The sequence below is a fragment of the Erpetoichthys calabaricus genome, chromosome 5 (assembly GCF_900747795.2).
Source record: "Erpetoichthys calabaricus chromosome 5, fErpCal1.3, whole genome shotgun sequence".
Taxonomy (NCBI): domain Eukaryota; kingdom Metazoa; phylum Chordata; class Cladistia; order Polypteriformes; family Polypteridae; genus Erpetoichthys; species Erpetoichthys calabaricus.
This window is the reverse complement of record NC_041398.2, coordinates 210,928,314-210,940,579: the sequence shown is the minus strand read 5'-3', so window position 1 is coordinate 210,940,579 and position 12,266 is coordinate 210,928,314. Positions and strand designations below refer to the sequence as shown.

Genomic DNA, 12,266 nt, shown 5'->3' with positions numbered 1-12,266 from the left:
GAAACTTGCATGCCCAGACCAAACACTCAGAATCCTCGCTCAGTCTCTCGAGCGCCCCGATGAGAGCCTCCATTGACTCCACGAAGATCACAGCATCGTTAGCAAAGTCAAGATCCGTGAACCTTTCTTCACCAACAGATGCCCCACAGCCACTGGACCCAACAACCTTGCCCAACACCCAGTCCATAAAAGCATTGAACAGAGTAGGAGCAAGAACACACCCCTGACAAACCCCAGAATCAACTGAGAAAAAACGCAGAGGTCCTGCCTCCACTCTGCACAGCACTCACAGTACCAGTGTACAGGCCGGCTATGATATCCAGCAACCTCGAGGGGATCCCGCAAATCCTCAGGATATCCCACAGGGCAGCTCGATTAACTGAGTCAAACGCTTTGCGAAAATCGACAAAGGCTGCAAAGAAACTGCCGATATTCACGTTTGCTTTCCATAAGAACCCTCAGTGCCAGGATGCGGTCGATGGTAGACTTCTTAGGCGTAAAACAAGACTGTTCCGGTTGCTGGTAGGTGAGCAAGTGATCACGGATCCTATTGAGGATGACCCTAGGAAGAACCTTACCTGGCAGCAAGAGCAGTGTTATCCCTCTGTAGTTGCTGCAATCCAGGCGATCAACCCTCCCTTTCCAGACAGGGACGACAAGTCCCATTTTCCAGTCAGTTGGGATGATGCCAGTCTCCTAAATGGAAGCAAAGATTGCTTGCAATGCCAGGAGGACAGCCTTATCACCAGCCTGGAGAAGTTCACCCCGGATACCACAGATCCCTGCAGCCTCCCTACCCCCCAAGCTGGTTCACCACCTGTGCAAACTCAGTGAGATTGGGTGGTTCACAGCTAATTGGAGGATCAGCCTCAAGAACCGTGGATCCAGAGATATCCAACGTCCTAGCCGGAGGATCAGCTTTGAAAAACTGCTCAAAGTAGCCAGCCCAGTGGGTCACAACTGCAGTGTCATCTGTAAGGAATGTTCCATCAGCCTCCCTGACTGTGACTCTCCGAGGGACAGATTCAGATGTGCTCTGTAAGCAGGACATGGGTCACTAGACCACAGATGGTGTGTCACTTGCTCACAGATTCCTCTAATAAACACCTCTTTATCTGCCCTCAGAGCCATCGCAGCTGTCCTTCTCAGTTCCTGATACAAATCCAGAGTTGCCATTGAGCCGTGCGCTGCGACTCCTTTCAATGATATCCAGGGTGCCCTGCGAGATGAAACACCTCCTTCTGGGAACACCGGTAACACCAACACAACCCTCAGCAACCTTCAGGGTATTGTCACAGAAGGTCTCCCACATCACATTAGGATCGGCAGTCATACCCAAATCTGAAAGTTCCTCACACAAATTGCATGCAAACTCATTAGAAAGTGCCTGGTCTTGGAGTCTGGCCAAGTCCAGGCTCAGTTTCCTAGTAGGTGGTAACCTACTGGACCGAACCTGCATCTTAAGAGTAGCAACTACAAGTCTGTGGTCAGAATTCACAAACTGGGCACTTCCGTAGACTCTGCAGTTTTGCAAGAGCCACCAGCGTCTGCCCACGAGGATGTGATCAATCTCCTTCACCGCACCACCAGTATTGGAGTACCAAGTTCAACGATGCGGTTCAGGGCGCTGGAACCAGGATCCAGCGATTTGCAGCCCCTGACCATAATGCAACCAAGCTTTCAAAAACTTCTTCTTCTTCTTTTGGCTGCTCCCGTTAGGAGATGCCACAGCGGATCACCTTGTTCCATATCTTCCTGTCCTCTGCATCTTGCTCTGTCACACTCATTACCTGCATGTCCTCTTTAACCACATCCATAAACCTTCTCTTAGGACCTTCCTCTTTTCCTCTTGCCTGGCAGCTCTATCTTTAACATCCTTCTCCCAGTATAGCCAGTATCTCTCCTCTGCACATGTCCAAACCAACGCAATCTTGCCTCTCTGACTTTGTCTCCTAACCGCCCAACCTGACCCTCTAATCTACTCATTTCTAATCCTATCCATCCTCGTTACACCAAATACAAATCTTAGTATCTTTAACTCTGCTACCTCCAACTCTGTCTGCTGCTCTCTGGTCAACGCCACCATATCCAACCCATATAACATAGCTGGTCTCACTACCATCCTGTAGACCTTCCCTTTTACTTATGCTGATACCTGTCTGTCACAAATTACTCCTGACACTTTTCCCTTCCCATTCCACCCTGCCTGCACTGTCTTTTTCACCTCTCTTCCACACTCCCCATTACTCTGTATTGTTGATCCCAAGTATTTAAACTCATCCATCTTTGCCAACTCTACTTCCTGCATCCTCACAATTCCACTGACCTCCCTCTCATTCATACACATGTATTCTGTCTTGTACCTACTGAACTTCATTCCTCTCCTCTCTAGAGCATATTTCCACCTTCCCAGTGTCTCCTCAACCTGCTCCCTACTCCCTCTACAGATCACAATGTCATCACCAAACATCACAGTCCAAAGGGACTCATGTCTAATCTCAGCTGTCAACCAGTCCATCACCAAATAAGAAAGGGCTCAGAGCCGAGCTTTCAAAGGATAATTAAAAAACAAAAGCTATAAGTACATTTTGGAAATTAACACTTTTTTAATTTTTTTATTTCAAGTCACTTGTTCACTTGTAGAGTTTTTGTGGTGACTGCAATGGTCCTCCTAGTAGTAGGCAAAAGGCACGAAGCAGCCTGGGATGGGGCACAATCATTAACATTTACAGAGAAAATTTTCATTTATTAATCAATCCATTAAATACATCTTAGTAATAGGGAAGGAAAGTAGAGTACCTTGAGAAAAACTACAAAAGCAAAACTTAAGAACTGTTAGCTCCATACAGTGCCTGGGACTCATTTGAACAAAGTTTCCCGGCTCTATGAGGCAGTAGCGGTAAACACTATACTGGCATGCCTCCATCCTTTTTTAAGTTCCATCCATGTAACTATCCATATTTGAACTCAATCCAATTATACATTCTGGAGTGCCAGAACGTACTGTATCTAAGTAGCATCATACCCAAGGCACAAACCATCCCTCCTGGCACATTCATGCACTGTCTCTCACAATGGGCCAACCACATGTCACCAGTTCACCTAATATGATTATTCTGAGGTGTTTCTGAGAGGAAACTCAGAGGTGGTATCACCAAACACCATTCACTAGCACACCTGAATGGGTGGGAAAGAGCAGAGGACCTCCATATCCATAGGGGCGGACGCATTGACAACTCTGTAGGCAAGCATCAAGGTTTTGAACTTAATGTGGGCTGCAACAGGGGGCCAGTGTTGCGACCTGAAGAGAGGAGTGACATGAACCCTTATTGGCTGGTTGAGCACAAGACATGCTGCTACATTTTGAATCATCCGTGCTGGTAACATATGCTGGTACTCCTGCCAGTAGAGAGGTGCATTAGTCAAGGTGTTACAAGACCAATGCCTGGACTTAAATGTGGTCTATATATATGATATGATCTGATCTTGTAGTTATTAAACAAAGTGAATCTGCATGAACAAGAGAAAGTTGCAGGGTGGTCATTGAAGGATAGCTAGTCATTGTAATCACCCCAAAGTTACATAGAGACTTGGCGAATGTTACCGATAATGACCCGGGTGATGAAATAAACAGACCGACTGTGGTAACAAGGTGGTCTGTTTTTGTCAGGTTGAGCTGGAGATGCTGTTCCTTCATCCAGGAAGATAATTTGCAGCACAGCTGCTTATCACAGGATGAAAAAACTATCCAAAACCCTTCAGTATTAAGATTTATTTATTGCACAACATTGATTACTTTATTAGGGTGACTGATGATACTAAATAGTACACATGTGTGTACACATGTGTGTTAGTACACTTGTGCTAGGCATTACAAAAAGAGACACTACAGATCAAGTGATAAAGGTGAAAATATTGTAATTATGTCTTTTGCCCTAAGTGCACCAACAATTTCTTAATTTGGTCACCTGAGGCCTGAACTAGATTGCTTATTATGCGATACTTCTTAATTCCTAGTGGCTTGGACATTACTTAAATGATTGCTTATTATGCGATACTTCTTAATTCCTAGTGGCTTGGACATTACTTAAATTCACACTCATTACATTTTCTCATTACAACCTGTGGTAAACTGAAGATATTGAGTGTGTGAAAGAAGCCTGGACACAGACAGAAACTGAGACACACAGAAGTCCAAACACACACTATTTATTTTTCTCTGCACAACACACACAGTGCACAAACCCCAATAAACGCAGTCCTTATCTCTTTCTTTCCTTTTCTTTTCTTCTCTTCTGCCACCTCCACTCCTCTCCCACAAGCTCTGTCCTCTGACTCCAGCTCCCCGAATGGAGTGAGGTGGCCTCTTTTATGTTGCACCCGGATGTGCTCCAGGTGCACCCTGATGAAGTTCCTGCAGCACTTCCTGGTGTGGCGGAAGTGCTGCCATCCAGGGCTCTGGGATCTTCCAGGCACCCCTTGGCAGTGGGCACAGACCCCAACAGGGTTGCGCTTCCAAGCTCCTAATCCGTGGTCCTGATGTAATCTAGGGGAGCTGCCCTCTTGCGCCCTGGGGAAGATATTGCCCCTTTCCCCGTCCTTCCCTTCTCCAGGCATCCCGATGGGGCAAGGTCCCCAGTTGTCTGCCACAAGTTATATTATTTCATTATTACTAATATTACTGTGGCTGTTTATTTTACAATCTGTTTATCTTATCATCATGTACTTCTAGCCAACTTTCATTTTTCAAAGGAATTAGCATAAAAGATTTCAGGTAAGGTTTGCAAGGTTTGCATTTTCTTTTGATCTACTGGCACCCTGAATGAGTACAAATGCCTGTTGGTTGTGATGTTGTTTATCAAGGCATCTTGTTATTCTTTTTACTTCAAAACCAAAGAGATATGTTGCTAGAAGAATGCTCTGTATTGTTTTATCAGCACACCGCATCCAGATTCTGTCTGCTGACTCCCTCACGTCAAAAGCCGTGCAAGCCTTTCATGACAAAGAAGTTATTGAAATCATAACAGAGGTAAGAGATGTAAGAAAAAAGCCTCTTGCATGCTACTTTCTTATGCTAATATATACTATACTGGTGAGCATTTTAACATAATTTAATGCTTATACTATAATTTTTAATTAGTGCATTCTAAACATCAGTAGTTACTGTGTATCACCTGCTTGTGAGCCATTGATAATTTCATAGGTTGCCCCATATCACTAGCCATCACAGTTGTTCACCATGTTGTTTTGTAATAGAGGGACATAAATCTTATCTGTGCTGCCAACTCTGCCCTTTAACTTCTTGACCCTTTCTTTTCATAATGCATTTCTGCATTTTTTATCTATCCTTCTATCCTTTATCATCCTTCAACTCTCACCCTAGTTCCATCCCGAGGTAAACCTCATAGAGGTAAACCTCATATATTTTGTACTCTCTGACTCTCTCTGTATTTTCAATAGCCATATATTATAGCCCTGAACCTTAGCCTTAGTCTTACTTCACTTTTGCTCCGAAACAAAATGATTCCATCCCTTTTTCCTAACTGCTTATTTCAATAATCTGTGGAATGGCAGGACCTGTCAAAAACTTTGGGCACAAGGCAGGCTAATCACACTCCCACCCAGTCCCACTTACACCACCCTATTTGTGGTCACGTGACACCCAGGCCTCTCTACATAACTTGGGAATGTTTTGGTGAACCAGAGTACCAAGAGAAAACCCACACAGGCACGGGTTGAACAGGAAAACTCCAGTAAGACCTTGCTTGGGTAGAGTTTGAACCCAGTGGCAGTAGTGTTGAGCAGTGTACTACCATCTGTGAAAAAGAGTAATATGTTTGCTGTTTCAGCACTTAACCTTTATACAATATGCTGTCACATATTGTCCATAATGATAGAAGCAGAAATAGTAGAATTAGTAGTAGGGGTAGTATTGTCAAATGCACAGAGTACAGTGAAATTCTTACTTGAGTGTGTGAAAGAAGCCTGGACACAGACAGAAACTGAGACACACAGAAGTCCAAACACACACTATTTATTTTTCTCTGCACAACACATCTCTGACCAATGTTCTCAATCTAGGAGTTTATAAAACAGCAGTAACAGTTAAGAAGAGTATAAGTTTTGACCAAAATGGTGCACTCCAGAGCCCCGGACTCCAGACACCAGTGAATGTACACAGTCAAGGGTTCAAATCAAGTGAAATTTGATTATTTGAAAGTACCTTTAACAGGTTCTTCCTTTGAGGGGTTGTTGTTTTGTTGGAAAGCAAATCTTCTCCCAAGTAAAAGCAATATAATAACAAATCTTCTTCACTGTCCTCAAGGCAAGCCCTGTCCTCTACTTTCCAATTCCAACTCAACTTGTTGAGGTGGAATGGCCTCCTTTATACCAGACCCAGGAGTACTTCCAGTGCTACCATGTTGCACCTAGGCAGCATTTTTGGGTCAAGCGAAAGCCTTACAAAGTAGGGACAGCCATTGCCTGCAGCACCCCTTGGCGCCTGCCCTGTGGGACAGTAACTCCCAGTACATCCTGCGGTTGTGGATCTGGCTACACTAGCCTGGAATGCTGCTACCCAGCATGCTAGGTGTACATGCAATCTTGGTATGCTGCATTCCCAAGTCCATCCAGTAATCTGGCCTCCTGTCCAAGCAAAGATCTTCTGTTGAATTCCATCGGGATGTCATCCATCCATGTTGGCATGGTGTGTCCATATTCTGGCTGAGATAGCACATGCCCTGCCCCTGAATGTTTACTTGTCTGGTCTCTAGGCCAGGCGAGGAAACAGGATCCATCCCAGCCAGTATGCCAATTCACCTCAGCTGTCCACTGCATAGTAATGAATTACTAACAGTTTTCACATGTAGTTTTATTTATTTATTTTATTATTTTATATTAAGGATTCAAATTTTATGGGTATTTTTTTTATTTCTCCTTGATATGAAAGAATTTTATTTTATTTTTTATTTTAGTTCTGTTGCGATTATATGATTATTATAATATAAATATGTCTGTGTTCACAATATTCACCATCCCTTGGTGGATAAATCTCAAAACCTTTGAAGAATTCTAGCATTGGTTAGTATCATCTCAAGTAAACCCTAGTTACAGTTTTTTTGATTTCCTTTTCTAAACTTTGACGATTTTTGCCCTGTCCTTTGGTTTTGATTGTTCTCTCGTTTTTGCATGTTTTATTATGCACATTTAAATCTCCTGGTCTTGATACTCGCGTGCAGTAATTCCCAGTGACCCACTGTCACTTAACAGTCAGAAGGGCAAGCTCCAGTGCAGTTAATGTGTCTTCTTGTCTTATCAGGTATAGTGACTCCCTGATTTTCATAACTCCAAAATATGACGCAAATCCATCTTGCTCTCTGTTCTGGCCTTCCTTCCTTTTAGTGCACCTTTGCCTACCTGATCTAGTGACTCTGTTCAAATTACTATCTACCAGAACATGGCCTTTGATTTTTACTTGTTAACTAGCTTCTCAGCTCTTTTTCTACCAGGGCTAGGTTTATAAGTCATCGGGCCCGCAATGTCCACTTTCAGCCCCTGAGATCTGTGCACCTCACAGTTCTGACCAACTTGTAAAGTGACAGGCTTCCATGCTTAGTCTCTCCAGTTTGGACAGCTGAGGCCCATCTGACTAAAGGTAGATGTCTTTGTTGCTGCCTCTTGCCAGGAAAGATTTGATGAACTTCTATTATACTTTTCATAAATGTTCCCTATTCATTTTCATGACTCCATCTTCAAAGATAGGATGTATTTCCTTCTGCCACATAAAGGTGCTCTGTGACAACCAGATTGAGTTCCTGTTTCTCTTTCTAGGTCTACCAGATGTCACTTTGTCAGGTCGCTGGTCCCTATTAGTACTGTATAAACAATAAATACTGATATTTATATAAGGTCTCCGACCTTTTAATTTGCATGTCCAGTGGCTGGGGATAATCTATCAGTCCAGCTGCAAGTGTAGTGTTCTATGGTGTAGTGTGCTGAAATAGTAACACTTGTCAGGGAATGCCAGACTCTAGAATAAACTGGTCAGGAAATCCTGCTTTGTTGCTGGAATGACCATAAAAACCCTAGAAACAGTAACTGAAAACAGTAATCACCATGAGTAATGCATTGTTGTTTTTAAGCTGTATAGCTTTGGCTTTTTGCTTAGGGGTTGTTATTTTGCTGGAAAGCAAATATTTGCCCAAGGTGCAGGTTTCTTGCAGAGTGCCTCAAGATTTCCTTCATGGTTTCTCCATATTTTGCTGCATTTATTTTACCCTCACAGGCCATAAAGGGCTTGCTGCAGAGAAGTATCTCCACAGTATGATATTGCCACCACCATGCTTCATGGTGGAGATGGTGTGTTTTTGATACTGTGCTGTATTTGGCTTATGCCAAACATGACATTTAGTCTAATTTTTAGTCTCATTGGACCATAGAATCTTCCTTTAGTTGACTTCATAGTCTCCCATGTGCCTTCAAGCAAACAATCTGTGTGTTTTTAACAACTCTTTGACACTCTCCCATAGAGCATCAGGTAGTGAAACACATGGGTATGAGTTGTTGTCTGCACAGTCTCTCTAGTCTTATCCACAGCTGTCTCAGTGGCCTCCCACACTTCTCTTGTTCTTGCACGATCACTTATTTTTTGTGGACGGCTTGCTCTAGGCAGATTTACAGCTCTGCTATGCTTTTTAAATTCCTTAATGATTAAGTGGACACTAAGGGAAATTCAGTGACTTGGATATGTTCTTTTCTCCATCCCCTAACTGGTGCTTTTCAATCACCTTTTCACTGAGTTTTTTAGAGAGTCCTTTTGTCTTCATTGTGTAGGTTAGGTCTTCATAGTGATTCAACATAAGTTTGACCTACCAGATAAAGTACATTTATACTACAAACCTACTGATACCCCAGACAAGTGATCTCCACTGAACTAATTATGTGATTTCTAAAACAAATTTCCTGTATCAGTGATGATTCAGGTGTGTCGTATAAAAGGGGCAAATACTTACAGAATTTGTATTTTGTATTTGTACTTTATTTAAATCACTTTGCAGGAATCTGTTTTCATTTTCACATTAAATATTATTTTTCTATTGATCAGTGCCAAATAAGCCAAATTAAATCCACTGTGATTCAGTGTTGTGTAACAATTAAATTGTTAAAAGTTTCAAGGGGATAAATAGTTTTATAAGGAAACAAAATTTTACCAACACTGCAATTTCCTTGATTGTACCACTGTAGTTCCTGAGGGGTGGCTTGCCCATTTGCACACCTTCCAAGTACAACCAAAGTGATATCCCGTGTTGTTTTCTGTCTTTTTCCTTGTGACCCTAGCCTCTCATCCTCATTCTTATGAACCTTTGTTCCATTGTTCATCTCTCCAAAGTAATACTACATAGCAGCCATTTACTGTAACTTCAATGTTAATGCCAACATCTTGTTGTGTACATTTTATACTTCATCCAGCTAAGACTATTAATGTCCCAGACCTTCTAATGAATTATTATTATTATTATTGCTATTAATTAAAAATCATGTTTTCTATTGAGATTTAACCGCATAATAACATGGCTTTGTATGTATTTGAGGCTTCAGAGAATACACCTTCCATTAAAAGTGAAACAACGTTAAGTCCTCTGACAAGTTTGGGGACCGAGATTGCTGGAGATAATACTTCTTTAATGTCAGGTATGTCTAAATAAAAATTATAATTTAACTATATATTTACAGTATATTATTTATTCTGTTTAAGGGGTTTGTAAAATGTAATCGTTATACTAGCATGTATAACTTGTTTCTAAAATGTTTTTCTTTGTGATGCCCGTTTTTCAGCAATAGCATAGAATATGCTATACTGTTAAGCACAGCTTTTCCCACATATCACTTTTCTCTAAAAAGTAAATATAAATAAATTTGTGTGCATACATGTTATGGCTTGATGACTGAGTAGTCTGATCCTGCTATGATCTCTTCTTATCCTGTGTGATGGACGACCGGCTACAGACTCCGGTCGCCACCCCCAGGCCGCCAGGAGGAGCCCTCCGGACAGCATGATCGTGCCCCGAGTTCCAGCAGGGCCTCATGGACTATGTAGTTTGTATACACAGCCCTGCTGGATACCTTGGAGACCACCGGGAGTCGCTGTAGGGGAGCTCGTGGGCTCTTATGCGCCCTATAACCCGGGAGTACGTCACAGTCACGTGACCGGAAGGAACGACGTGCTCCCGGGGTGAAGAAAAGGACTGTTTACCCTGACCCGGAGGGAATAAGGACTTGTGTGTTCGGCCAAGAACCACTTCCGGGTCAGGGCATATAAAAGGACTGTGGGAAAGCCCAGACATTGAGCTGAGCTGGGAGGTAGGAGGGCGAAGTGTCTGGGCGAGGAGGATTGGTTATTGTAGAAGAGTTTATTGTTTATGAGTTTGGTGTGGAGAGTGCTTGGTGCACAGTTTAATAGTTATAAAATAAATAATTATTGTACATTCACCTGGTGTTCAGAGTGGTACCTGAGGGTTCAAGAGGTGGACGACACCTCTATCTGTTACACCTGCCCTGCTTAATCTCTCAGCGTTTATGTGTTTGCTGTGAGATCTTTTGTTTTCTTCCACAGCATAAAGATAAGTTGTTGTAGTATGTTGGCTGTTGATTTTAAATTGACCTTTGTGAGTGTTTGAGTAAGTATGCCCAGCGATGGACTGGTGCCTCATCTAGTACTGGTTTCTGCTTTTCAGCTCTTCTTGTCTTTCTAGTCTGTTGAAAACTTCTATTGATGAAGCAGGTGTTGATAATATATGGTGTGAAAGCCAACCCCGACACAAACAGATACAGGAGGCACAAGTGCAAGCACACAGGACTTTTATATCCTTCTTTCACTCGTGGGAAACGCCTTCCCTGTTCCCCACATGTAAGACACAGTCCCCAAGCACAGCTAAGCACAACACAATTCTTCTCTCTCTTTTTCTTTTTCTTTTCCTTCCTCCACTCCTCCAGGCAAGCTTCGTCTCCTTCCTCCCGACTCTGGCTCCTGGAGTAATGTCTGCTGGTCCCTTTTATAAGGCTCCCGGAGTGCTCCAGGTGCTCGTTGATGCATTTCCAGCAACACTTCTGAGTGTGGCAGAAGAGCCGCTGAGAAAGGCTCAGCAGGAGCTGCAGCACCCCCTGGCGGCGACCACAGATCCCAAAAGGGCTGTATCAAACTCCAACACCCATGGAGCCCTGTGGGAGTCCGAGGCACCACTGCAACCCAGGGGGCCTGCCACCTAGCGCTTTGGGGGAGGTAATGCTTTGGCCACGCTTCCTCCCCAGGCCCTTCCAGCATGAAGACATCCTGGCCAGACAGGGGCCCGGCTGCCTGCCACAATGGATATTTCTTGGTTAAATTTTTGCAATTGCATACTAAAGCACAAAGACTTTTTTTGTTTCTTCTAGGCACTCAGTTAGAAGTTCTTCATCAGCAGGGTGCCATACTGGGCACTGAGGACAACCAACCAAAGGTGAGGGCTTCCTTCACTAATAATTTTTAAAAAGTGTATTACACACTGTATTTTGACTAATCAGTTTCATTTAAGTCAAACGTTTTCAAAAATCTAAATTAATTCTTTTGAAAGTGATAGCAGGTTATATACAAGTCATTGTTTTTCTAGGTGATGCAGTAACTAGGACTGCTGCCCCACAGCTCAAGAGTTTGCACATTCTACCTATGATCAAAATAGCATGTTAGGGTGGCATATGGCCATAAATTGTCTCGGTAAAAATTAGTGCATGTATATCTTGTGATGGACTGGTGTGCAAATCCGGCTTTGGGTCTGGTGTGATTCGGCATGCCTCTGCATGGCTCCAACTCTATATGTCTGATATTGAGAATGCAGGTTCAGGAATCTTCTTCATATTACTTTACTAGAACTTTATAGGCTATTTTTACAAAAGCGCTCAAGTAAGTTAACTAATTCTGTGAGGGTTGCAAAGACAGCTAGTGGTGTGATTTAAAGATGCAACTTTTGAGTTTCTTGTCCATTTTATTAGATATAAAGCTACATTGTAAAGCAAAACAATAAGATGCTTATGAGCAATTCTGAAAATCTCACTCTTGAGTATTACAATAAAATAGTGATAATTTTGAGAATCAAAAGTAGAGCGGCTAAAATCTCTTTCAATAACTGTTACATATTCAAAGCATGTGCAATTGCATTATGTTTAGCTTTCTCATACTGTAACTTTAAATGTACTTCATGCATTAAGTTTGCATACAAGATTGAAAATGAAAA

General features: G+C 42.6%; 1 protein-coding gene across 6 annotated transcripts in view; it reads left to right on the top strand.

The window, feature by feature from the left end:
- Nucleotides 1-12,266, top strand: part of spef2 (sperm flagellar 2) — a 146,964-nt gene that overhangs the window by 43,888 nt on the left and 90,810 nt on the right. For all 6 annotated transcript variants that reach the window (XR_007935141.1, XM_051928343.1, XM_051928342.1 and 3 more), the window contains exons 12-14: nt 4,938-5,029; nt 9,591-9,690; nt 11,431-11,495. Coding sequence is in view for 5 of the 6 variants with exons in the window: in XM_051928343.1 (XP_051784303.1) it covers nt 4,938-5,029; nt 9,591-9,690; nt 11,431-11,495 (257 nt within the window). In the remaining variant the exon portion in view is untranslated. The remainder of the gene's footprint in view (nt 1-4,937; nt 5,030-9,590; nt 9,691-11,430; nt 11,496-12,266) is intronic.